This window comes from Anastrepha obliqua, chromosome 2 (assembly GCF_027943255.1).
Source record: "Anastrepha obliqua isolate idAnaObli1 chromosome 2, idAnaObli1_1.0, whole genome shotgun sequence".
NCBI classification, from domain to species: domain Eukaryota; kingdom Metazoa; phylum Arthropoda; class Insecta; order Diptera; family Tephritidae; genus Anastrepha; species Anastrepha obliqua.
Genome location: NC_072893.1, coordinates 33,127,251 through 33,152,538, shown reverse-complemented (window position 1 = coordinate 33,152,538; position 25,288 = coordinate 33,127,251). Strand labels below are relative to the sequence as shown.

At 35.7% G+C, this 25,288-nt stretch overlaps 1 protein-coding gene across 2 annotated transcripts in view; it reads left to right on the top strand.

The window, feature by feature from the left end:
- The window catches only part of LOC129237391 (acetylcholine receptor subunit alpha-like), a 151,427-nt gene that overhangs the window by 106,065 nt on the left and 20,074 nt on the right, over positions 1–25,288 (top strand). For both annotated transcript variants that reach the window (XM_054872107.1, XM_054872106.1), the window contains exons 5-7: positions 7,211–7,347; positions 24,934–25,080; positions 25,183–25,275. In XM_054872107.1, the coding sequence (XP_054728082.1) occupies positions 7,211–7,347; positions 24,934–25,080; positions 25,183–25,275 (377 nt within the window). The remainder of the gene's footprint in view (positions 1–7,210; positions 7,348–24,933; positions 25,081–25,182; positions 25,276–25,288) is intronic.

The following is a 25,288-nucleotide window of genomic DNA, read 5'->3' as shown; positions in this document are numbered from 1 at the left end:
TGGCTTGATAAACATATTGTGCCTGGTATACACGGGCACATGGGCACACGCAGGCGTGTGTGTAAGACTGTGTTGGCAAGTGTCAAAATATGCTGGTTCCACGCGTGCCGCAAATGCACCAGGAGCAAAAAACCCAATTCAAAGGTGCGCGAGATTGTCAATACACGGCTACGTGGAAGCGATTTCGCTACAACCGCAATAACAGGCGTATGTGCGTACATATGTTTACATGTGTGCGCCTGCTCTGGCCTTAATGGGTTTTCATATATTTGGTGGTGCGTGCGTAACTACCACAGAAATGCTGTGACAATCAAGACCAAATTCGGCGCTGACTCGCTGGCGATTGGGTGGCACTCAACAAGGGAATAATGCGAAATATTTCTGTGCCGTTTTGCATAATTGAGGTAACTGCCGTAAGCGTGGACAATGAATATTGGTCTCGTGGTAACTATTGTTGTTGTTGCTGTTTCTGTTTACGTTTTTCCCTGCTGTTTCGCTGCTCTTGCGCGGGCATTCACATTTCACTCAAACGCTTAGCTGCCTGATTTACTCGGGAAGGTGCGGATGTGTGAGTCGGTGTTTATGGTGGTGCCATAGCCAAGGTATTTGCGTTGTTGCCAGCCCTCAGCAGATGTATGAACGTACATTGAATTTTTTCTTTGCCTATTTCATTTTGTTTTTGTTCGTCTGTCTCAAGGGAATTGAATTTGATGTTTCCTACTAAACTGATGTTAACCCCAAAAGATGTAGAAGTGCAGAATAATCAGCAAACAATTTAAGTTGTTTTTTTGCTTAAACTCCTTATGCAGGGTTTCCGGGAAAGCCGTTCATTATACTTAAGGGCATTGTTAGGTGATTTAGGTAATTTCTGAATAGTTTGGTTATTTGACATCTTGTCCAAAATTTGACGGTTTTTACGATACCTGATTTTAAAGATTATTTAAAAAAAAATAAATATATTTACGAGGGGTGTTCAAAAAGTATCGCGAATTTTGAATTTTCGCACGTTACGTATAATCGAATTTTCGATTTTTTTATGGCGATATGTTGGTACTCATGTCTCTCCCTCATGCCGACGAGTTCGGTCATTTTAAATGTTCAGTTAATTGTTGACAGCTGCTTTGCTTGCACGTATTTCGGCTCGTCTTCGATTTTTACCTATTCAAAAAGATGGATCATAGAGCCTGTATGGAATTTTGTGTGAAAAACGAAATTAAGTGCGCGGATGCATTCCGAATGTTGACTGTGTCATACTACGGAGAAGCTACTTTGGACCAAAGCAACGTTTATCGGTGGTACAAATGTTTTCAGAAGGCCGAGAAGATGTGAACGACGAAAAGCGTGCCGGACGCCCGAGTAATTCAACAACAGACGAAAAAATTGATGAAGTGAAGAAAATGGTATTGGCCAATCGTCGAATCACTGTTGGAGAAGTTGCTGAGGACCCAGACATATCGATTGGCTCATAACATTCGATTTTTTTCAATGATTTGGACATGAGACGGGTCGCCGCAAAGTTCGTACCAAAACTGCTCAATTTCGACCAAAAGCAGCATCGCATGAACATTGCTAATGAGATGTTGTACTCTGCACGCGACGACCCAAACTACCCAAATTTGCTCCAGAGGGTCATAACTGGTGACGAGTCGTGGGTTTATGGTTATGATGTGGAAACCAAAGCTCAATCATCTCATTGGAAGCTGCCGCACGAACCAAGACCGAAAAAAGCGCGCCAAGTTCGGTCGAATGTAAAAGTTTTGCTTACCGTTTTCTTCGATTGCAGAGGCGTTGTGCATCATGAGTTCTTGCCACAGGGTAAAACGGTCAATAAGGAATATTTCCTGCAAGTTATGCGGAATTTGCGCGAAGAATCCGCCAGAAACACCCGGATTTGTGGAAGAACAAAAATTAGCTCTTGCATCACGATAACGCCCCTGCTTACACTTCGTTGCTTGTGCGCGGCTTTTCGGCCAAAAACAACACACTAATGATGCCACAGCCACCGTATTCCCCAGATCTGGCCCTCTGTGAATTTTCCTTGTTCCCGAAATTGAAGACGCTCATGAAAGGACGACGCTACGTTACGATTTACGAGTTACAGACGGCATCGAAGGACTAGCTGAAGAGGATAAAAAAATGATTATTTGAAGTGCTTCGAAGATAAGAAAAAACGTTGGCACAAGTGCATAATATCTCATGGCGATTTCTTTAAAGGGGACAAAATATATATAAATGAAAAAACACAAAATTCGCGATACTTTTTGAACACACCTCGTATTATGTTATTATTTTGTATTATATTGCACGCCCACTTTTTATTAAATATCCATTCATTTTGTTTGTTTTTAGTTAAAAATATGTCAGTTCCTGCATATTAACTTACTATTAACATATTTTCCAAGGACTCGATGTACCCCGGGCGTATGGCATTAGCAGACTAACGCAAAAAAGGAACGTTTAAAACGCAGTAAACCCAACACACATAAAGGGTATTCCAGTCTCAAAAATATGTTCAACCGACCTGTTTCGATTGCTTAAATTATACCTGGTATTACACTGGCAATATTTGGAATCGATGTTTCGTTATGTTCGACTACCTGCTGAGTCTAGTCAGTTACATTATTCATAGAAAGTTTCACCGTTTTGGTTAGCTAAGGTATAGTGGTTTTCAAAATAGTTTCCAGAATAGTTTCCACACTAAATCTTTCTTTACAATAATGAGGAGTTCGAAACGCAATAAGCCAAGTCTTAGAAAAGACCCATGAAAGGAGAATCAACTCACACCTTTTTTTATCGATTTTAAAGCTGCCTTCGACAGCACGAAGAGGAGTTGCCTATGTGTCGCAATGTCTGAACTTGGCAAAACTAATAATTACAACTATGCAAAATGACGTTGCTCAGTACCAGCAGCGCCGTCAGAATTGGAAACGACCTCTTCGAGCCGTTTGATACCAATCGAGGCTTCAGATAAGGTGACTCGCTGTCGTGTGGCTTCTTTAACCTGATGTTGGGAAAGGAAAGCGAAACTTAAGACTTCGTTGGCTGGATCAAGTCGTCCGAATGGATACAAATGCTCCAGCTCTAAGAGTATTCCATGCATTGCAAGCTGCTGGTAGCAGAGGAAGAGGAAAATGTGTTCTGAATATTCAGTGTCCATTTCACAGAATCCGCTGATGATAGTCTCAGAGTATCTAAAAGTCTTACGTCTACTCTGACGAGTAAAAGTAGCTTATCAGAAATTCCCCTATCCGGCGTTAGCAACTGTTTCGCTTGTTCCAAGACGAGAAGAATTCTGCCAGTGTTCAACGAATTTTTTCTTCCGCCACTTCCTGAGAAATTCGTTAATGTGGCCTATCGTATGTCCTGGCCTAGCTCCTCCTCCTATTTGCAATGTGCGTCATGATGTTATTCCACAAACGGTGGGACCCACAGTTTTATGCCGTCTCCGAACCGCCGCTATTAGAAAACATTGTTTCTATCAATTGCTATTTCGTGCCCAGTTTTCTAACCTGTACACTGCCGAATGGTAGTCATGCGCCAACCCATTCGGCTACAGCGGCCACCATCGGAAGGTTTATAATTTTTGTAAATGGCAACATTGCAGACTTACGGCAGTGATACCTGGCTTCTCGCCCATCGGAGAGCAAGCAGCTAAAATGGGCATCCTTTAAAATTCATACTGCCATAGTTGTAATAAACCGGAGAAAAAGGAAACTATATTCCACTTCCTCTATGAATACCCCGACCTTGGCACCCGCCTTTGTAAACCTCGAAGAGCAGTCGAGTATAGACGTAGACAAAGCTACATGGTTTCTCAAACGCACTGGATATAGTCGTGAAGTTATAACTAACTGAACTTTTAGTGGATCACCACTTCAGTCAACCAACCAATCAAAGTCATTTAACTTTTTAATGCATTTAGCTTTTATTTCATACACATAGAATGAATGAATGCAGAAGAAATCATAAATCGAGAGCGTTACGTCACATTTTATAAGCTCTATTAACACTATGTATATATATGGGTATGTATGTATTTATATGTATAGATGTATGTGTGTATGTATGTATTTATCCGGTATATCATCATTATATCCCAGAAGACTTGAGCATGAAACGAAATTTCATTTACCCAATCAAATATTCAACCAAACGACACAAATTAAATAAAATGGCATATCGTTCACATTCATCAATTCATAATTGATTAATTAATTTATGGATTTGGAAAATCATTTGCTTGTCCACAACAAACTTTTTATCACACTCACACAGTTCTTATTTTATTTCTGTTTTTATTGTTTGTAGATTTTTACATATGTATGTATAAGTAGATACAAGTGTAGGTATGATACATTTTTATCTCCGGTTAGAGAAAACTACCTTCGAAAGATAAAAAAAATATGCACATACATATCTAAGTATATTTTTATTTACCTAGCAGGGAGAAAGGCTGATTTTTAGCAAGTTTTTTCTAAGTTTTGATTATAAGTAACCAGAAACTGATAGAGATCCCTATTTCGTATTCTCGGCAACAGCTAAGTATTTCTGCACATCGATAACCTCAATTCATTATACAAACATCATCTAATATATATCAATTTATCTGTTGATATCGAATGTTTCTTAATTTGCATGAGAAATATCGATATCAATAATTATGATTTGACGGCTGAAAGTGGCAATCTGTGTTGATATTTCTGCTCAGTGATTCACTTAATGCATATTACATAGTAAGACTTGTTCATACAGGGAAACTTTTGTTGCTTCAACTCGTTACCAGTGATGTTTGTACTTTGTCAACACACTATGTGCTCTCGTTTTCCTCAATGGTGTCGTTAACTGCAAACCAAAAACTCAACAATTGAAAGCAATGAAGTTGCCGTGAGTAAAAACGAAGGTCAGCACCGAAAAAGAATTGGCAAAGTTGAAGCAACTAAAGCCCCCGCCTATATGAACGCGGTCTAATAAAACTTGCCTAATATCAGAAGAGAGAGGCATCGAAAATAATGAGTAATACCAGTTTTATGAAGCATAACCGTACTCGCTGACGGCGAACTTTGCTCCATAACTTTGTTGTTACTTTCACATGCAAATTTTTTCGTCAAATGAGCAGAGCGAGCAGAGAAGTGGCGCATCGACTCTTGCCATACTCATATTTAGGTTGTTTAAAAGGTGTCGTAAATGTTCATTTGACTTTTGACTGTCGTAAAATCTTTAACTGTTAAATGTTTAGGAGACGTAAAACCTCAACCGACTTTTTTTTAATTGCGTGAAAACTCATTAGGTTGTTTGGAAGGGGTCGTAAATGTCCTTTTGTCTTGTGTCGTAAAATCTTTAACGATTAAATGTTTAGGAGATCAAATTTTTTTTAACTGTGTGAAAACTCATAATATGATTTGTACGGTGTCGTAAATATGTATATTTTCAAACTTTTATAACCAACCTTTTTTATATAGATTACATAAAACAATGCGATACTTATCTTGCGATTTTAACGAAACAAAAACTACAATATTAATCTTGCAAAACTTAGGAAAATTTTTTTTTTTACATAAACTTTTATTTTATTTGTTTTTTTATTTTATTTTACTTTATTTTATTTTACTTTGATTTATTTTATTTCATTTTATTTTATTTTATTTTATTTTATTTTTTTTTTTTGTATTGCATCCCAAAGAAGGAGTGTTTTACATTAATTGGCGACAGCTTTGCTGCAAGCCAATAATTTATACAATAACAGGTACAAAATATTACAATTAAATATATATATAAATATTATACAAAATAGTTAACAAATTTACTAACAAGAAAAACGTTTACTGTAAAAAGTTTCGGACTGTATGGCAAGAATTGAGTAAAGCTGCTTTCTGCATGTCGAAAATTAAATATTCTGGGAGTTGGAGAGTTTTCACGTTGTCTGCTAAGTTTTTATGCACTAGTCCGTGGGCTGAGATGATAATTGGTAGTATGTGCACCTTCCTTAGCTTCCACTGGCGTTTGACATCAATGCCTAAGTCAGAATATTTGGATATTTTTTCTGCATATGTTTTTTGCATGTTTCTGTTTAGAGGAACAGCAATATCAACTATATAACCAGTCGCTTGAGATTTATCAATAAGGAAAATATCTGGTCTATTGTGGTCTCTTGTGGCATTTGTTAAAATTGTTCGGTCGTAATATAGAAGGTAGTTGGAGTCTTCTTGAACAGGTTCTGGGGTGTATCTGAAGTACGGTATTTTGCTTGGATTGAAGTTGTACATCTGCGTCAGTTTTAGATGGATTATTTTCGCGATGTCATTATGTCGCTTCAGGTACATAGAGTTTGCCAGTGTGGTGCATCCCGCTAGCACGTGGTCTAATGTCTCACTTCGACTATTGCATCTTCGGCATCTGTCTGCAGCGGCATTTGGATCTCGCATTACGTATTTAATGTAATTTCTCGTTGGAATCACACCATCTTGTATGGCGAAAATGGTACCCTCCGTTTCGGCAAATATCGACCTGTTGGTAAGCCATAAGTGCGACAATTTTTGGTCGACATGTGGGCTCAGCAAGTCTTTTCGATATACGCCGTGGATAGCCATTTCAGACCATCTTTGGATTTTTTCATCTATTGTGGTTGTGTTCTTGATTTCGTAGGGTTGATTCATCCGAAGTGGGGTATAATTATCATCCGCAGCACTTGCAGCCTTGTGGAGCTCGGATTGGGAACACTTATGTTGGAAATATGCTCTTATGTTCAAGATAAGTTTGTCATGCAGTGCTCCAACATCAATCTGTCCTCTGCCTCCCGCTTTTCTAGGTATTTATTTTATTATTATACTTTATTTTTTGTTTTTGTTTTTTTTTTTAATTGAATTTAATGTTTTTTTTGTTTGTACTTTATTTTACTGTTTTTTTTCTATTTTTCCTTAATTTCAAATCTTAATAATAAAATCAAAATTAGGTTGAATAAAATTAACTCATTTATATTCCTGGGTACATGCCATGTAATTTAAACAAGCATAGGTACTCATCTGCATGCTGTATCAGTCATGTACTTCTTAATGACTTTACCTTCTTTATGTCCAAATTGAATTTTTTCGACACTCGCTGCCGCAGTCATAGCGACTGCTCCCTTTGATTCAGTACATTTACAATTTCTCAGTAATAATTTACGTATGTACTTATGTTTTATTTGCTCTTTCTATGTTTCTCTCAATTCCAGGTCTCATTAAGCATATCCATTTTACTGTCACTGACTGTGTTCTTCTTGCTGTTGGCTGAAATCATTCCACCAACGTCATTAGTTGTGCCGTTATTAGGGAAATTTGTGCTCTTCACAATGATACTGGACACGTTCAGGTGAGTTATTGAGCATACGCTTACGCTTGTGTATATACCCGTACATGCATAAAATGATCTCTGGTATATGTTTGTGTGAGAGAGTGGGTTTTTGTTTTTTGCATGCAAATCCCATGAAAAGCCATAGTTGAAATATGTATGATTACGATCAATGAGAATGGCTTTAGTAATTTATCTACTTATACAGCTTTGCTGAGCTCTTGTCGAATTGGCTGTGAGAATCTGATAATTTTAAATTAGAGCAGTTATTTACATATACCTATTTATTTATTTCCTAGTCTTATACAAAACATGTTTTTTACATACTTTTCACCACAAAATTATATTTTTAAGGTATAAAGATATATATGTGGCGGCTCCCACATTAAACAATTTATATAATATATTGATTTATATAATAATAATAATAATAATTTATACAATAATTTTATATACCAAACTGTTCACATAAAGGTTAATATTAAGTTCACTTGTAAGTATTCAACTAAGGGTTAAGTTATCCTTCACTCTACTTTACATTATATTATTACTATGCTATACTACTAGTATGCTATCTCTCTTACTCCTACTATTTTAACAATGTACTTTACATATTGCGGAGATCCTGACGATCTCCTCAAACCTATGATATAAAAGTATGTTCTGCGATGTAAAGCTAAATACACACCAGGCAACGGTTGCAGCAACACGGCCATGTTGCTGCAACCGTTGCCTGAAATATCAAACAAATTTGATTTTTGGGATAGGTTGCTGCAACCGTTGCTTCGTGTGTATCATTGTTTACTGCTTTTATTCCTTCAGTTCATTGAACACAAGCGAAGAAGAAGGTTCGTACGGAGTAAAATAAAGTGAAAAAGGAAAAAAATGGGAATTGAAAATAATGAAAATTATGTTAATTTTATTAACGAATATAAAAATTTGAGAGAGCTGTGGGATATAAGTAGTGAAAAATATAAAAATAAAAATCTTAGAAAAAAATCATACGAACAATTAAAAAATTAATACAATAAAATTGATAAAAATTTCAAGTCCGCAAACGAGTTTCCTGTTGCAAGATACCGCAAAGTTATTGTCAGTCTAATTTCTGCTGATATTGCCTCTCTCATTATAGTATCTTGTTTCGTTATTTTGGCCTTTACGAAGTCCAACAATTTTCTAAATTGTAATGTAATTTTTATAGTCCGCTGGCTCATTTTCCTTCAGTTCTTTCAGCAGCCTCTCGTTCGAAAATTCGATTTTTTTTAAAAGCCAATTTTTGTACCAAATTTTCTTTCTCTTCTTTTGTTGCATCTCTTCTTCCTCATTTTCGTACAAAAGTTCGTCAATTATAATAAAAGAAGTAATTTTACGTATTTCGTCGATCATTTAAAAAATTTAATTTTACGTATCTTCCGCTTGTACCTTTCCTGCACCACAGTTATTCACAATACTGAGATTGAAGCAACGGTCGCAACGTGTTTCTTAAGCAAAGGCAACACGTTGATGCAACGGTTGCTTCAACGGTTGCCTCGTGTATATCTAGCTTAATAGATAATTGGATTTTCGTAGTCACGTCGACCAGACGTACATATATATGTATTTTATAACTATTGTATATATATATATATATATGTAGAGAGAGAGAGAGAGAAAGATAGTGATAAAGAAAGGGAGGCGAAGATATAGATATATTTCAACCACTGGCCGAGACCTAGTTTTATTACTTTAGCAATAATAAATTTCAAACTATTTACCAAAATTTTTAAAGTGAGAACCGAATTACCACCTACACAATATTTGAAAGAAATGCCTCGTATAAAACTATAAACTATAATATTTTATTCCAGTTTTTGATTCATTTCGATTTTTGTGACTAAAACAGTTGGTAGTTCTGTGCTTGGAAGAATTTTTCATTATGTATGCTAATTAAATTTGTACAAATTAAGTGGCATCTGTATTAAAAATTAGCGGACTAAAACTCGTTTAAAGTATTAAGATATGAAGAATATATTTGTGTCAGATTATATAAATTAAAAAATATATTTTATAAATCTTCAACAGACCAGTTAGTAGAGGTATTTCTGTGATTCACCGTCCACACTTAACTGTAAGTCACGAGATTAGTCAAATTCGAATTAATTCTTATTAAAAAAAGGATGCCAGAATAAATTTCTTCCTATCCTAAAATTCAAAAAATCTTTAGACATAAATACTATCCATTGTTGCCCTTGTATTTATCTGAAACACAAATACCAAATTAAAAATTATTAATCAGTATGACTGTAGCTATGCCCCGTCCTAGAAAATGGAGCGGTTTTGAATTTGAGACTCTAAGAAACGGATTTTTCAAGTTTTTTAATCAAGCCTATACTTTCGAAGTATCAAAAAAACAACTAATCGATTTTTTGATTTGGTTTTGTGAAAATGTTTGATTTTGTACCGAATAATTGGTTTTAGCCGCCGTAGCCGAATGGGTTGGTGCGTGATTACCATTCGGAATTCACAGAGAGGTCGTTGGTTCGAATCTCGGTGCAAGCAAAATTAATAAAAACATTTTTCTAATAGCGGTCGCCCCTCGGCAGGCAATGGCAAACCTCCGAGTGTATTTCTACCATGAAAAAGCTCCTCATAAAAATATCTGCCGTTCGGAGTCGGCTTGAAACTGTAGGTCCCTCCATTTGTGGATCAACATCAAGACGCACACCACAAATAGGAGGAGGAGCTCGGCCAAACACCTAACAGAAGTGTACGCGCCAATTATTTATTTATTTTATTTTAATTGGTTTTAGCGGGAAGTGTTAATTTTCCTCTTTCATTCGAAAAAACGGCGGTTGAAGCTCGTCGGGAGCTACAAAAAGTTTATGCAGATGCTGCCTTAAGTGAAACAACATGGCGAGATTTATTCCGTCGCTTCAAAGGCGGTGATTTTAATGTTGACGACCGTCCGCGTGAAGGAAGGCCAAAAACTTTCAAAGACGCTGAATTGGAGGCATTGCTTAATGAGGATCCGTGTCAAACGCAAGAAGAGCTTGCTTCAGTATTAGGAGTTACGCGCCAATCCATTTCTAAGTGATTACATGCTTTGTGAATGATTCAGAAACAAGGGACTTGAGTTCCTTATGAGTTAAAACCAAAGGTTGTTGAACGTCGTTATTTCGCCTGTGAACAACTGCTCGAGCGGCAAAAAAAGGAAGGGTTTTTTTCATCGCATCATGACGGGTGATGAAAAATGGACTCATTACAGGAATCCAAAGAAAAGAAAGTCATGGGGACTGCCCGGTCATGCTTCTACGTCATTGTCGCGGCCGAATATTCACGCTGCGAAGGTTGTGCTATGTATTTGGTGGGACCAAGTTGGTGTTATTTATTATGAACCGTTAAAACAAATCGAAACCATCACTGGGGATCGGTATCGACTTTAATTGATGCGATTAAGCCGAACGCGAGAAACAGTCGCAATACGCCGAGCGCTGTTCGTTTATGACCTGTTCCGATCGATGGCACATGGTCTAGCTGACCAGCAGTTCCATTCACATAAAGACATCCAAAGATGGCTTGATCCGTGGATAGCCTCAAAAGATGAACAGTTTTCCCGCGATGGTATACGAGATCTACCAGAAAGATGGGAAAAAGTAGTAGCCAGAGATGGGCAATACTTTCAATGATTCACTTGTAACCATTTTTTCAGAATAAAGTTGTATTTTCATAAAAAAAAACAAAAAAAAACAGCGAGAACTTAGTTGCGCGCCTAATACTTGTATATATTTGATCATTAGTAGAAACTCTTCATCTTGTAAAATTTTCTCTTCAAAATTATTGTGGAATAGTTTAACACACTAACTGCCTATTCACCTTTTTAAATAAAAAAGGTCAAAAGACCCATTCAACGCGCAAGTAGCCGTTTGGGTTTCATTTTAGAGACAACTTAAAATTTTTTAAAACTGTACTCTGATTCACACAATCTTCAATGAGACCTCAACAACATCATGGCATGGTGCATTAGGAATCTATTTCAACTAATATCAAGAAATGATCTCATGTATTATTTTGAAAGTTACAGCATTTAATCTCCACCTCATATTTTATAAAGCCTTTCGTCTAAATAATCTTCATATCTTTGACTCTACTTTTCAATTTCTTAGTAATTTGAATTTTGTCATCGCCAAATCGTATTCTACACTTGCCTTCATTCGGCGTTGTGCTTCCGATTTTGCGGATCCATACTTTATGTCAGTGTTTTCTTTACTCGTACGATCCAAGCTGGAATATGCCATTTTTATTTGAAGGTCATAAAGAATGTACACAAAAGAAACTAGTCGATTGTATTTACTCGTCACTTGCGTAAAAATAACTGTAAATAAAAAATAAATATGCATATTCTTCATACTGTTTGTTGTCATTATTAATTTGACGTATTCACTTTTTGTAACTTCTACGTATTCTTCAACATGTGTTCGGTTAAAAAAACAATAGCAATTTGTGGCATAGTGACATAGTAAAACCTTTGAGGGGGTATTCTGGTCTAGCCGACTTAATTTTAGGTATTTTTAAAACTAAGATAAAAAAAATGAAAACCATCTTTACTATACATTTTTTTATGGTTTTTATTAATATTGGAAAAGTACAATATAAAAAAAAACCGAATAAAAAAAAATAAAAAAATCGTGGAATTACAGGTCGGCGGAGTGGGGGCTATATAAAAACGGTGCTCCATGTTGACATGATTCCAACCCTTGTAGTGATCTAAAACAAACAAATTTAAAAAATTCTTCATTAGTTAAGATGTCGCTATAGGATTACGCCAAATGAAACAAATAAAAAATTGACAAAATGGCGTCAACTTGAAAAAAAAAAATTGTTTACCCTCTTTTTTTACCTTTTCAAATTTTTTAAAAATACTTCAAACATAAATTTTTCAAAATCCGAGGCAGGCGCCATAGACAGATGTATAATAAAAAATTCTTATCAAAGTTCAAAGCGATCGGTCAAGTAGAACTGGAGATATCATGACGACCATCTCACAGAAAGTGGTTTTGAGAAAATCGCGTTTGAAGTTTGAGCAACAATTCCAATAGAATAATTTAGATCATAATATTTACTACTCACTCTGTATTAATCGGCGATATATTTACAGGTATATATTATAGAAGTATGAAGTATATATGTATAGAATAAATAAAGGTTCTGTGGGATACAACAGATTTTCTGGAAAGAGCGAGTCCTAAAGTCGTCCGGTAACATCTGCCGATCATTGTGCCATTCGCTTCACTCGGCCGGCTTAGACGACACGTCACAAAATCCGCTGTATCTCCGAAAATAATTCGAATTTTGAAAAATACGTTGAAGGGCATATTTCTGAAGGTCTAAACTTTGAAAATATGTAAAAAAAAATTGAGTTTTTCACATTTCTAGACAAGAATACCCCCTTAAATTGTCCGAAAATTAGGGTAACTTGTGTGTTAAAAAAGTTAAAAGAAACCATGTCGGTGGAACGAAGGCTTGGAAGTGGACGGAAAAACGGCTTTGTGTCGCTGTCGAAAAAAAAAGAAGTGGTGTCATTATTTCGCAAAAAACCTCGCCTTTTACTTCGAGATGCTGCAAAACAATTCCATAAATGAAAGCTTCCGAAAAATGAAGGCTTACGATCACATAAAAAAATTGTAGCACTCAATCGAAATATTGAACTAAATAGGAGCTGTGAAACAGTAAGCTCCTAATACCAACTGAAAATTATGAATGAACTAACGAAGGTGTCAAAGTACATAAATAAATGAACCAAAAAATAATCGAAGCTAAACTTGAGCTATAGAAAATACTTTGGTTATGCAAAATGTTGCCCATGCATTCATATAGAAATGCAATTGTGTTTGTAATAATAACTATTTCCAACTTAATTACAATCGCAGTGCTACAAATGCAAGGCACAAACAGCACAAACTTCGAAAATAAATTCGAAATATAGTAGAATGAAATTTGCCACTAAATTGTCTTTACGTTTTCGCCAAATTTTTCTTTTTACACAACTTTTGTCACTTTTTAAGTTATTTGTTACCTTTCTCATATTCCATAAACATTCTTTTACAACTTTTTTAGAAACTTTTTTCATACTCATCGCCGAGTCCATATTTTTGTATGCAACTTTACCGCCCGTTGACTAAGTTATTTGTTATTGTCATGCTGGCGGAAACTGGCATTTTTCGGAAATGTTTGCGAATTTCTCAAATTTCGCGAAAAATGCAATGACTTGGCGTTTTGCCCACAAGCAAAAAGCGAAAGCGATAGCCGAATTGGCAGTGGGCGCAACGGCGGTGTGAAAATTTGTGTTGGTGGTGCCACTGACGTTGGCGTCGTTGTTGCTGCCAAAACTCTAGAAAAAATCATTTGTTAGTTTTTTTTTTCCATCACAAATAAACGCTTGGCAGTTATGTGTGTGGCACAAACAGACAAGGTAAACAACTGTCGATTTTTCACTTTACATATTATATATATGTATGTATAATAAAGGATATAAAATAAACTTACGCCAACACCTTTGGAAGCAACGCAGCTAGTCCACAATGCGCAATCCAGTTCATATGTTACGATTTTTTCACGCGTGCACGAATACAACGGATGACTAAGCCACATGCCACAATAGCGTAAATATGCATGAAAAGACATCATATCCGACTTGAAGAAGTTTAGTTGTAGGTGAAAATTTAAATTCGAGTGTTTACAAATTGAAAAAAATAACGGTACTTATGAAAAGTGACCGTCAACGCATAGAAACTCTGATTATTTGTTGTTTTTTTTTATCTGGTGCAGATTTCGGTTATTTAGTAAAGATTCGCTGAAGCTCACTTGGCGCACAAGGGCTATTTTTCAGCTGGACTTGCATAACTTCCTCTTAATGTTAAAAAAATATTAATTAAACAAGAAAAGAAACATTTTTAAAGAATATTAATTAAATAAATGAATCACAATGGAACCAAAAAGAAAAGACAATTAATCGCATAGAAGCTAGTGTGGTCTTTTTTTGTTTTTAAGTTAGTGTAATATTTTATATTATTCTAATAAATAATAATAATAATAATAATAATAATAATAATAATAATAATAAAAATAAAAAATATAAAAAATTATAATTTCACATCAACTCGTTATTATTAGCAACTATTTCTTAAACTCTTTCCACCGTTGGAGTATGCGCCTCTATAAATACTAAGATGTACTGCCCCTTCGAGGCATTGTTATGGTATTGCACTTTTTAGGTAAACTCCCTCCCACTTAGTACTTCTTCTTCTTCTTGGTTGGCGCGATAACAGCTTAAGTGCGAACTTAACAAAGCGCGCCAGTCGTTTCTTACTCGTGCTTACCAGCGCCAGTTGGCCAAGTACTTCTCCACCTGATCTTTCCAACGGAAAGGAAGCCTTCCTCTTCCTCTGCTACCACCAGCTGGTACCGCATCGAATACTTTCAGAGCCAGAACGTTGGTATCCATTCGGACGACATGACCCAGCCAACGTAGGTGCTGGATCTTTATTCGTTGCTATATTTAGTTTGGTGGAGCCATATTTAAAAATAATTCTGAAATAAGTCAAAAATCGATGGGTCGCAGGAAACCTGCTACGCATCCTGCGATATTTTCTTATCCTTTTTAATAGTGAATTCCCGCATCTTATCTCATCAGTAAATTTATATAAATACCAAGTTTAATAAACCTTTGATTATTTTTTTATTTTAATGCATTTTATTTAATTTTAGTTTAGTTAGTTTTTATGCGTACATTTGTTTATTTAATTTTTTTTTTCTTATTTTTTTATTTTATCTGATCTCAACAGTAAATTTAAATACTCAGTTTAGTAAAATTTTGAGTCGTTTTTTTTTTTTTTAATTTTAATCATTTTGTTTTCATCATTCATTCAATCATTTTATTTAATGTTAATTTTCATTAACTTTTAATTTTTTTTTAATGATCATATTTTTTTACTTTATCTTATTTTTTATTTATTTTAAGTCGTTCTTTTTAATTTTAATTTTAGGTTATTTAATTTTGTTTAATTAACTTTTTTATTTTATCTTATTTTTTATTTATTTTAAGTCATTCTGTTTAATTTTAATTTTAATTTATTTAATTTTTTTCAATTAACTTTTTTACTTTATCTTATTTTTTATTTATTCTAAGTCATTCTGTTTAGTTTTAATCTATTTAAATTGTTTTAATTCACTTTTTTACTTTATCTTATTTTTTATTTATTTAAAGTCGTTCTTTTTAATTTTAAATTTAGTTTATTTAATTCGTTTTAATTAACTTTTTTATTTTATCTATTTTTTTATTTATTTTGAGTCATTCTGTTTAATTTTAATTTTAATTTATTTAATTTGTTTTAATTAACTTTTTACTTTATCTTATTTTTTATTTATTTAAATTCATTCTGTTTAATTTTAATTTATTTATTTATTTTTAATTAACTGGTTTTTATTTTACCTTGTTTTTATATTATTATTTATTATTCTTTTTTATTTTTTTTCCTTTTTATATAAATATTTTATCTTATTTTTAATACTTATACTTATGTTTTGTATTTCTTATTTTAAAGGGAAAAAGAATTTTTTAATCCATTTTTTTAATGTTATTTTATTTAATTTCATTTTATTTAAATCTGTTTTTCTTATTCTTATTCTTATTTTTTATTTTTATTAAATTTGGCTTAACTTTATTTTTCAGTTTATTCCACTTCGTCTAATTTAGTATTGTTTACAAAGTGTACACTTTTATTCACATCCACACTTCTTCCCAGTTAATTAAGTTAATTTGCATTCAGCCAACTGCAAAGAGCCCTCATGGCCCGCCAATTCCCATCACAGCATTGAAAGACAATTTTATGCGAATGGAAGCCATGATTTCAACGCGGCCATCAACACTGCCATCCACATTATTGTTGATCAACATAACTACAGTAACAAAATAGGACCACCTGCCCATTGCAACAATGACGCTGTCGCTCATTTTACTAGCCGGCAAGTTGCCAGGAACAGCAGCTGCCGTATCACCACTATAATGACCGGTATGAAGTGTCAACATCATCGAAAATCCCTATAGCACTGCTCAATTTTTCGCTGTTTTTTTTTTTGTTTTTGTGTACTTCGGCGGATGTCTGCTCGTGCTCTTGTTGTCATCAGAGTTGTCAATTCACATTCCTATGAAAAGCGTCATCTTCGCTCTGCTCCTAATTAAGTTGCACTCAGATGGATGCGGCTTCACTGCGTAGTTCAGTAAAAAGTTGATACACGAAATGGAATATAGAATTTTCAGTTTAATTACCTGCTCAGTGAGGAAATAGGACAAAATTAATATTCTTCGTATTTAGTATTTGCTTATTTCATTATCTATGTTATACTTTTTTTTCAATTATATGGTAAAGCAGTTGGAAGTAAGAGAAAAATGTAGATGCGAATGGAAATACATACATAAAAATCTTTCAGGATTTAATCACTGTTTGCTTGACGTTTGGTTTTGCTCATTTTTTCTTCACAAATCACTTTCTTTACAAATAATATTTTTTGCGTCTTTTGGAGCATACTATTAACTTTTAAATATTTTACATTACTTTTTAACACCCTGTATTTAATGGGGTAGTGTTGTAGTCCCTTTACCAATTTCTTTGACGGCTTTGAAATTCCTTCTTATTTCAAAGCTCAACTAAATCATTATTTATGTTTTATTTCATATTTCATAATTTAACATAGATATAAAAAGTCTTTCAAAAATGACGCCTAGATGTAAGTAGTGAATAGCTCCTTAAAAAGGTACCGTTTTTTATGAGATCTTTGACATCTTTAGTCAATCTTTAAAAAGAATATATCACCAAATTCGTGATTATTTTGATGGAAATACTCATCCGAATGAGTCGACAATTCAAACCATCGACAATTAGCCACTCATAAATGGACTGTTTGGTGGGTTTTACCTGTAGATTTGCTCATGGAGAACATGTAAATGATGTAATTTGTCACATATACAGGGCCCGGCACTCGAAGTGAAACCAACTTCAGACCGCTGCCTGTTAGTTGGCTAAATGACAGTCCAGTGGGAACATTTTGAAGAGACTAAACGCGAAAAAAAAAATCAAAAAATTGCATTATATTTGGCTGGAAAATCACAACCAGCGATTGTTCGTGAGCTCGAGCACCTTAAAGTAAATAAAGTTTTTGTTTACCGCATCATTACTCATTTCAATGATACTGGTAGCATCGCGAATCGTCATGGAGGTGGTGATCAAAAGGCCGCAACGTCACGTGAAATGGTTCAAAAAGTGAAGAAGCGACTTGAGCGAAATCTCCGATGAAGTGTCAATCAAATGGCGAAAGAACTGAAAATATCTGATCATAGCATCCGTCGCATACTGAAAAATGATCTCAAAGTCAAGCCTTACAAAATCCAAAAGACGCATGTTTTCACACCAAAGCAGCAACAAGTCAGACTTGAGAGAGCAAAGGAGTTTCAATTCGTAAACTCCCAAAACGATAGGGTTTATTTGACCGACCGTTCATACGAGAATTTGAGTCATCGAATGGTCACCAGGAGGCAGCACTCGCCAAAGGTAATAGTTTGGACAGCTGTAACCGCAGATAGGCGATCTTCAGACGTTTTTATCGAGCCTGGCGTCAAGGTAAGAGCGAAACATTGTCACGAAAGTATTCCGGGGTTTGCTTTGAAGCCGTGGGCGCACAAACATTTCGGTGGCAGACAATGGACGTTCCAACAGGACTCGGCACCGTCTCACAAAACTCGCGGGACCCAAGAATGGCTAAAAAGCAAAGTTCCAAACTTTATAACGATCACACAATTGCTCTCAAATTCAGCAGACTCGAGTGCGATGGATTATTCTTTTTGAGCCATTTTGGAGATCAAGGTCCGAACTGAAAGATTCACCAGTCTCGAGGCGCTGAAAAAAGTCATTATCCGCGAGTGTGCCAAAATACCTGCAAGTCACATTTGGGCAGCTTGCGATTCGTTTCTGGGTCGTGTCAAGACCATAGTCAAGGCAAAAGTTGGTCATATCGAGCAATAGTAAATTGACTGAAATATTGTATTTTTTCACACATTTTCTATATTACTTTGAATTGAAAAAAGTAATTAATTTTCCAAACTAAATTTATAGCCTTTTAAATTGAGTAACCAAATTCGAGTGCCAGTCTCTCTATTTGTTGAGAGCCGTATTTTGAATAAAAATAGTGAAATATGCAAGATCTAAATTGTTACACATTTTATTTTAAAACAACATCTACGCGCATCTATTGAATAAGAAAATTAACAGGAGTAAAAAGCGCTCAAGCTTTTTGGGCTTTATTATTCAACAGTGCTCTCACTAATCTGCGAATTCCGTGGCATTGGAAAAAGTGCTCGAATGGAATTTTTGGATTCATTATTTTCGTGTTGCATTTATTTATTTATTTATGCTATATTGAGTTTATGAACAGCAGATTCTTTGATCCCCTGCGCATTGGCTTTTCACCTTGGCCGTAGTATTACTGAAGAACGTATCGTATTTTCTTTTTCTTATTCCTCTTTCTCTTATATCTTAACTTCACTTTGGAATGCTGTAATACACCACTGGTTTCGCCAGACACAAAACTAATAAAGAACTTCTTCTAAAGCATAGCGTTAACTGCAAATCGCCATGCAGTAGGACCCGAAACAATTTATCTACCTTGAGCTTTGGCTTAAAAAACATCTACCAGAAAATATTCAGCTTTTTTCCTTACTTCCCCTAATATTTTTCCAAAAAATTCGGCAAATTAATCAACATGAAAGTTCATTTCAATCTTTACCGTAAAATGTATTTTATTTACATAATTCGGGATTTATGGGCAGGAAATAAATTGTTAAATACAGAATAGCAGTTATGAAAAAATTTCAATATAATTTACCTGTTTCCACATTTAATATATATCTGTATGTATGTGTGAGCGGGTGTATATGAAAATCACAATTTTCATTTACTTACAAATGAATATTTTATTTAGCATAGGAAAAAATTGCAAAAGTGGCGTAAAACTCTCTTGCAATTCAATCAATCAAAAAATGTTCGCATTTTTTTCCACTACATTTACAATACTGACTTTCTTTCCGCTAATGCCAATTCTGTGTTACTCGTTTCAGTGGAGTTTTTAAATTTACATTTTTTGTGATCCGTGAATGAGTAAAATAAATATTGATTGGCCTCTCAATTAAATATTCAATGCAAAAACAATCGACAGCAAAACTACAAAAAAAAGAAAGGCACACAAATTTAATATTTGCACATACACACATTCGTACGCGTTTGTACCTATATTTGAGTTGTACCTGTGAGTAACATAAAATGTACCCTACAAGACAGTGCTGAGCACTTTCGACAAAAATTGCAATACATTTACAAGTACATATTTTATTATTCTCTAATACATGATGACAAGAACTCCTCAGTCTGATTACTTTTTACGAAACCGAGGAGTTTGTGCTGATTTGATGACGAAAATGAGTAGTTTGGCCCATCAGTGCTGATTACTTGTTGAGAACAAAAATGAGAAGTATGATTATTAGTGCTGAGAAGTTTGTGATGACGACGATGAGGAGTTTAGTTGTCAGCAGTTATTACATTGTAAGAATAAATGTGATTAGTTGCCTTGCCTTTAGGGCATAGTAGATGTATTTTTATAGTTATAAGAAATTGCTATTGTAAAAGACAGATAGAATATCACACCGACAAGGGGAAACTATCAGAACTTTCCCATGGCTAGAACAAAAACGTGTACTTGGATGAGGATAGTGATGATGATAATATGAGTGCTTAAATGATATTCAGCTGTCTTGAAGAGAAATTTAAGCGTGCCTTGCTGGTATACGAAATGAAGAAACTTAACAAGAAACTCCAGCTGGATGCGCCGCACTGAATTAATCCATTGAATGGATATTGAAAGTTCTCAAAGGAGATCATTTAACATAGAATGGGCAAAGCAGCATGTTTCGAAAATATTCGAAAATATGCACCCTGCAGCTTTTATATTTTATTATTATTATACTATTAATTGCTAGAGCGCCGGCTGGCCACAAAGTGCCTAATTCAGTTTCAATAACAATACTTCAGGACCGATAGGTTGTTAGCCCAGGGTTAGGGCTATTATACCTTGTCGATGCTGGTTGCGATCGTGCAGTTCTTTAATAAGAGGACTATAGAGCCCACTTCACACCTCAACTACAATCTGATATAGCAGCCGCTGGAACTGTTTATTGGTTATTTCTAACTTATTCGCAGCTTGCCAGTGCAACCCGTCCGGTAGTCTGCAGCTTGGCTGCCACAGAAAATATTTCCGTCCTGCCGGATACCTTTGATGCCCAATAATGAACAACTAATTAATTTCATATTTTTTTGTTAAAACACCCATTTATTTAAGTATAAAAGTGAAAAAATATTTTATTCAAAATATTGTGCATTGGAAGCGGCCACTTTTTCCCATCTTTCAGACAATTTATGGATTCCATCCCAAAAAAACTTCTCATCTTTTGCGCCGAGAAAGTCATCAAGCCATTTTTTAATACCTTCAACACTGGTGAACCGCATTCCAGAAAGGTGATTCTGCATCGACCGAAACAAGTAGTAATTAGAAGGAGCTATGCCTGTGCTATAAGGCGGGTGAGGTAGAATTTCCTATCCGGCTTTTTCCAAATAATTTTTGACCGGTACTGCAACATGTGGCCGAGCATTGTCATGATGGAAAATCAATTTCTCGTGTCTGATCGCCCATTCAGGCCGTTTTTCGGCTATTGCTTGCTTCAAACGTATCAATCGTTGCATAGCATAGCTCTCCCGTGATCGTCTGGCCCGATTTTAACAGCTCATAGTACAGCACACCCTTCTGATCCCACCAAATACAGAGCATTACCTTCAAACCATGAATATTCGGCTTTTGTGTCGATTTGGCTGGTTGGCCTGGCTTCACATATGATCTTTTACTCTTTGGGTTGTCATAATGAATCCACTTTTCATCGCCAGTGACAATACGATGCAAAAACGATTTCTTTTTGTGGCTATTAAGCAGCATTTCACACATGCAAAATCGTCTCTCGGCATCAATTCGTGTGGCACCCAATTTCCTTGTTTGTGAATGTATCCGGCTGCTTTTAAACGTTTAAAAATGGCTTGTTGAGTGACTTCCAATGTTTTTCCAAGTTCTTCTTGAGTTTCACATGGATCCTGATCGAGTAATGCCTTCTTCGTCTTAATTCTTTTTTGATGGACCTGATCGCTCTTTGTCTTCTGTGTCAAAATCACCACTTTTAAATCGTGCAAACCGCTGCTGACATACTCTAGCCTCTGGAGCATATTCAGGATAAGCTTCTGAGAGTAAACGATGTGCTTATGTTGCACTTTTCTTTAAATTGAAGAACAAAAGTAAGCCTCCCCGCAAATGCTGTTTTGTTGGAACGTAATTAGACATTTTGACTGTAATAAAAAAAATGTGTGTGTTTACTAATATTCACTGTGACATATCAAAATATTCCAATAGGATGTCAATATATTTCTGCACTCGCTTGATGCAATTTTCAAAGTTCTTTTCTCACTCAGAAGTGGATAATTCCAAAACTAGTTGTTTACAAACCTCAACAGCTTGCTTAGGATTTGCAAAACGTTGACTTCGCATTTTTTTATGCTCAGGAACAAAAAGAAACTATTAAGTGCCAACGCAGTGTTTATGACTTATTAATTGGATCTTTTGAATGCTCATTAACTCTCTTGTATGAGCCGCTGCGTGAGAGTTCGTATTGTCTTAGTGAAGAACGATTCATCGTCGGCCATTTGTTTTTTTAATTTCTCCGAAAACTTGTGGTAAACGAATGGTTATGTGCCACTCAGAATTAATTATTTTAAGTTTCTTTAGTGGTACATTTGCGATCCTGCAAGGATCGACTGTTACTTTGGCACTCATTATATCAGCGTTTCTAAGTGGCTAAGTGTGGTGCTTCATCTCCAAAGTCGAAGTAAGTTGAGGAATGTACTTTAGTATCGATAATCCACCTGTCTTGAAAAATCATTATAAATCATCGCAATCAGAAAAATTTTCACGAATTAATTCAATTTTTTGAGCAAGATGAATTTTTCCACTCACTGACAAAAGCACAAATGAAGTTCTGACTTGAAAATGTTATATGTAATTTTATGTTAAAAAATACCAAGCTTTTCGATAAAATCAGATTACAGGCCAACACGCGGTCAACCCAAGGCCAATTTTTCTAAATTTTGTACACGGTTAAAAGTTTATATGCTCTTGGTTAAAGCATGGCAAATATTAAAAAAAAAAACAAAAAAACACAAAAAATCGAACTCAATTTTTTTTCTATTTTTCTTTAATGTTGTATAAAAAAATTATCATGTACTCAGTTATGCTCGATAGTGTAGTTGTAAAAAGTGACATTTTCCTCTTTTCTTAAATAACCTTCTGTGGGGCATTTAACAGTAAAATTACGCCTAGATTAAAGTTTTCTCGCTGCCAAAGGCCCTGGCAGCCAGTGCTCCTTTCTTCGTGTATAAAAAAATGTATTTTTATTCCTCATTATATTCCTTCAGAAGGGTGTGAACATCAAAAAATATGACAAAGTTCAAAAACTAGGTTCTGATAACCGACGCCATGTCAACCACACCATCGAAAGCATTATATGCGACACTAAACTTCCTTCCGGTAGATCTGCAGGAAATATATATTATAACGCTCGCAGCGCGGCAATAAGACTGAACACTCTAAATAAGTGGTCAAACACGGATTATGGTCACGGTAAAATCCTGGCTGGTCCTATGGGGCTTCCCGGACTGGTGAACTATGCACTCCCGCCTATACTTGCCATAACATCGTTTACAACTCTCCTACCCTCAAGGGAAGAGTGGGAACGGGACGATGTGAGATAGGGCGAGTCCATCCATGTATACACAGATGGCTCAAAGCTCGAGGGCAGGGTGGGCGGAGGTGTATATTTCGAACATCTGGGGGTCTCCTTCAGTTTTCGGCTCCCCGACTACTGTAGTGTCTTTCAGGCTGAACTGATGGCAATAATAAAAGCCGCGACACTGATATAGTGTGATGCGATATCCGAAAATGATATCTACATTTTCACTGATAGCCAAGCGGCGATGAAATCCCTCACAGTCGACAACCTCCAAGGTAGCCATGAAATGCCGCACATCTCTTAACGAGATGGCTGAGTCATTTCACCTAAAGGTAACATGGGTTCCTGGTCATCGCGACGTTGAGGATAACTGTAGAGCCGATGAACTAGCGAGACTCGGCGCTAAATTGACTGATAAGTACATAGATAATGCCATAGGGATACCCTTACAAACATGTAAGCTATTCATCCTTGAAGAAATTGTAAAGAAAGCAAACGAAAGATGGCGCAATGAAGGCACCTGCTAAATCGCTCGTCAACTGTAGCCCACTCTAAATGCTAAACGCACAGAATCTCTGCTAAGCAAAAATAAACACAGTCTTAGCACATTGATCTCAGTCATAACGGGGCATTGCCTAATAGGTAGACACGCCCAAAGGATGGGTGTGCAAATACATGACTGCTGTAGAAGTTGTCTAGATGAGGACGAGGAAGAGACAATATCGCACCTACTGTGCCACTTTCCAACTCTATCCAGACGCAGGTTTACTATTCTGGGTGAACAATTTTTTGATGAGTTGGAAGATCTCAGTTCTACAGAAATCAGAGATATTTTAAAATTTTTGAAAAGCACATACTGGTTTTAGGAGAGATAGGGACAAGCTCCCTACGCGGCATCACAATGGGCTATGAGCCTGAGTGTGTCCCACAGGACATGCGCTTCAACCTAACCTAACCTTCCTCGTTATAAGTAAATAAATAAATACAGTTTTCTCAAACAAGTCCGCTAATATAAGTATTATATATACCACAATTCTTTAATTTTTTAATTTTATTTAAAAAAGTCTATGAATGAATAAAAACTCAAAAAAGACGGCTCGCCCTAATGCAAACTATTATATGCATGCAGTGTATGTAGAATATCTTCTACACAGCTTTGGCATGCAATTGAAAAAGGTCATTTTACATGAAATCCCACACACATGGCCACACTACCACATACGAGTATCTCCGTGAATATTTCAGTGCGACCTTTGCTTTGAACAGTGAATGGAAGTTTGTATGCCAGCACCACGCAGGAGTTTTTAATACATACGAGAGAGTAAAAAAAATCACTTGAAGTGCATTGCATCATCTATTTCCCCAAAGTAATTTATAAATATGTAGAACATCTTTTACAAGTCGCCCTTTCTCATTCCCTCTCTCCCTCTCCCTCTTGCTCTCGCTCTTTCTCTCTCTCTCTCTCTATGTATGCACACAAACATATGTACGTGAATCGAATTTTTTCATATAAATGGTTTTTCTATTTTCTGCAATTTGCTATCTTTTCCGGTGTGCCGTTATGAACGCAACATTGCTCACTTTGGCTCTACACTGGTTGGTCTCGCACGGATATTTGCCACAAAATGTTCTACACCGCCATGGATTGCCATTCTATTACCGCGAAAATCCTTGCACGTCATCCTCTGGGAACCATACTATAGTATATGTGTCACGGTGGTGGTGCTCAATATACATTTCCGTTCGCCACAGACACACACAATGGCGCCCTGGGTGCGAACGGTGTTCATCAATCAACTGCCTCGCTTTCTGGTCATGCGACGACCACTGTATCCCATTAGTGAGATGATGTGAGTAGGAAATGCATCTGAAAAAATAATAAAATGTTTAATTAAACGACTGAATCAATTTGTTGTAAATAATTAATCCATGTGCATACTTTTTGTTTGCAGCAAATCATCGCGTCGCTTGATGGTTCGCACCTGCAATGGATTTGAGTTGGGCGACCAAATACCACCGGTACCACCGCCAGCGGCCTTGTCGAGGTATTACTATGTC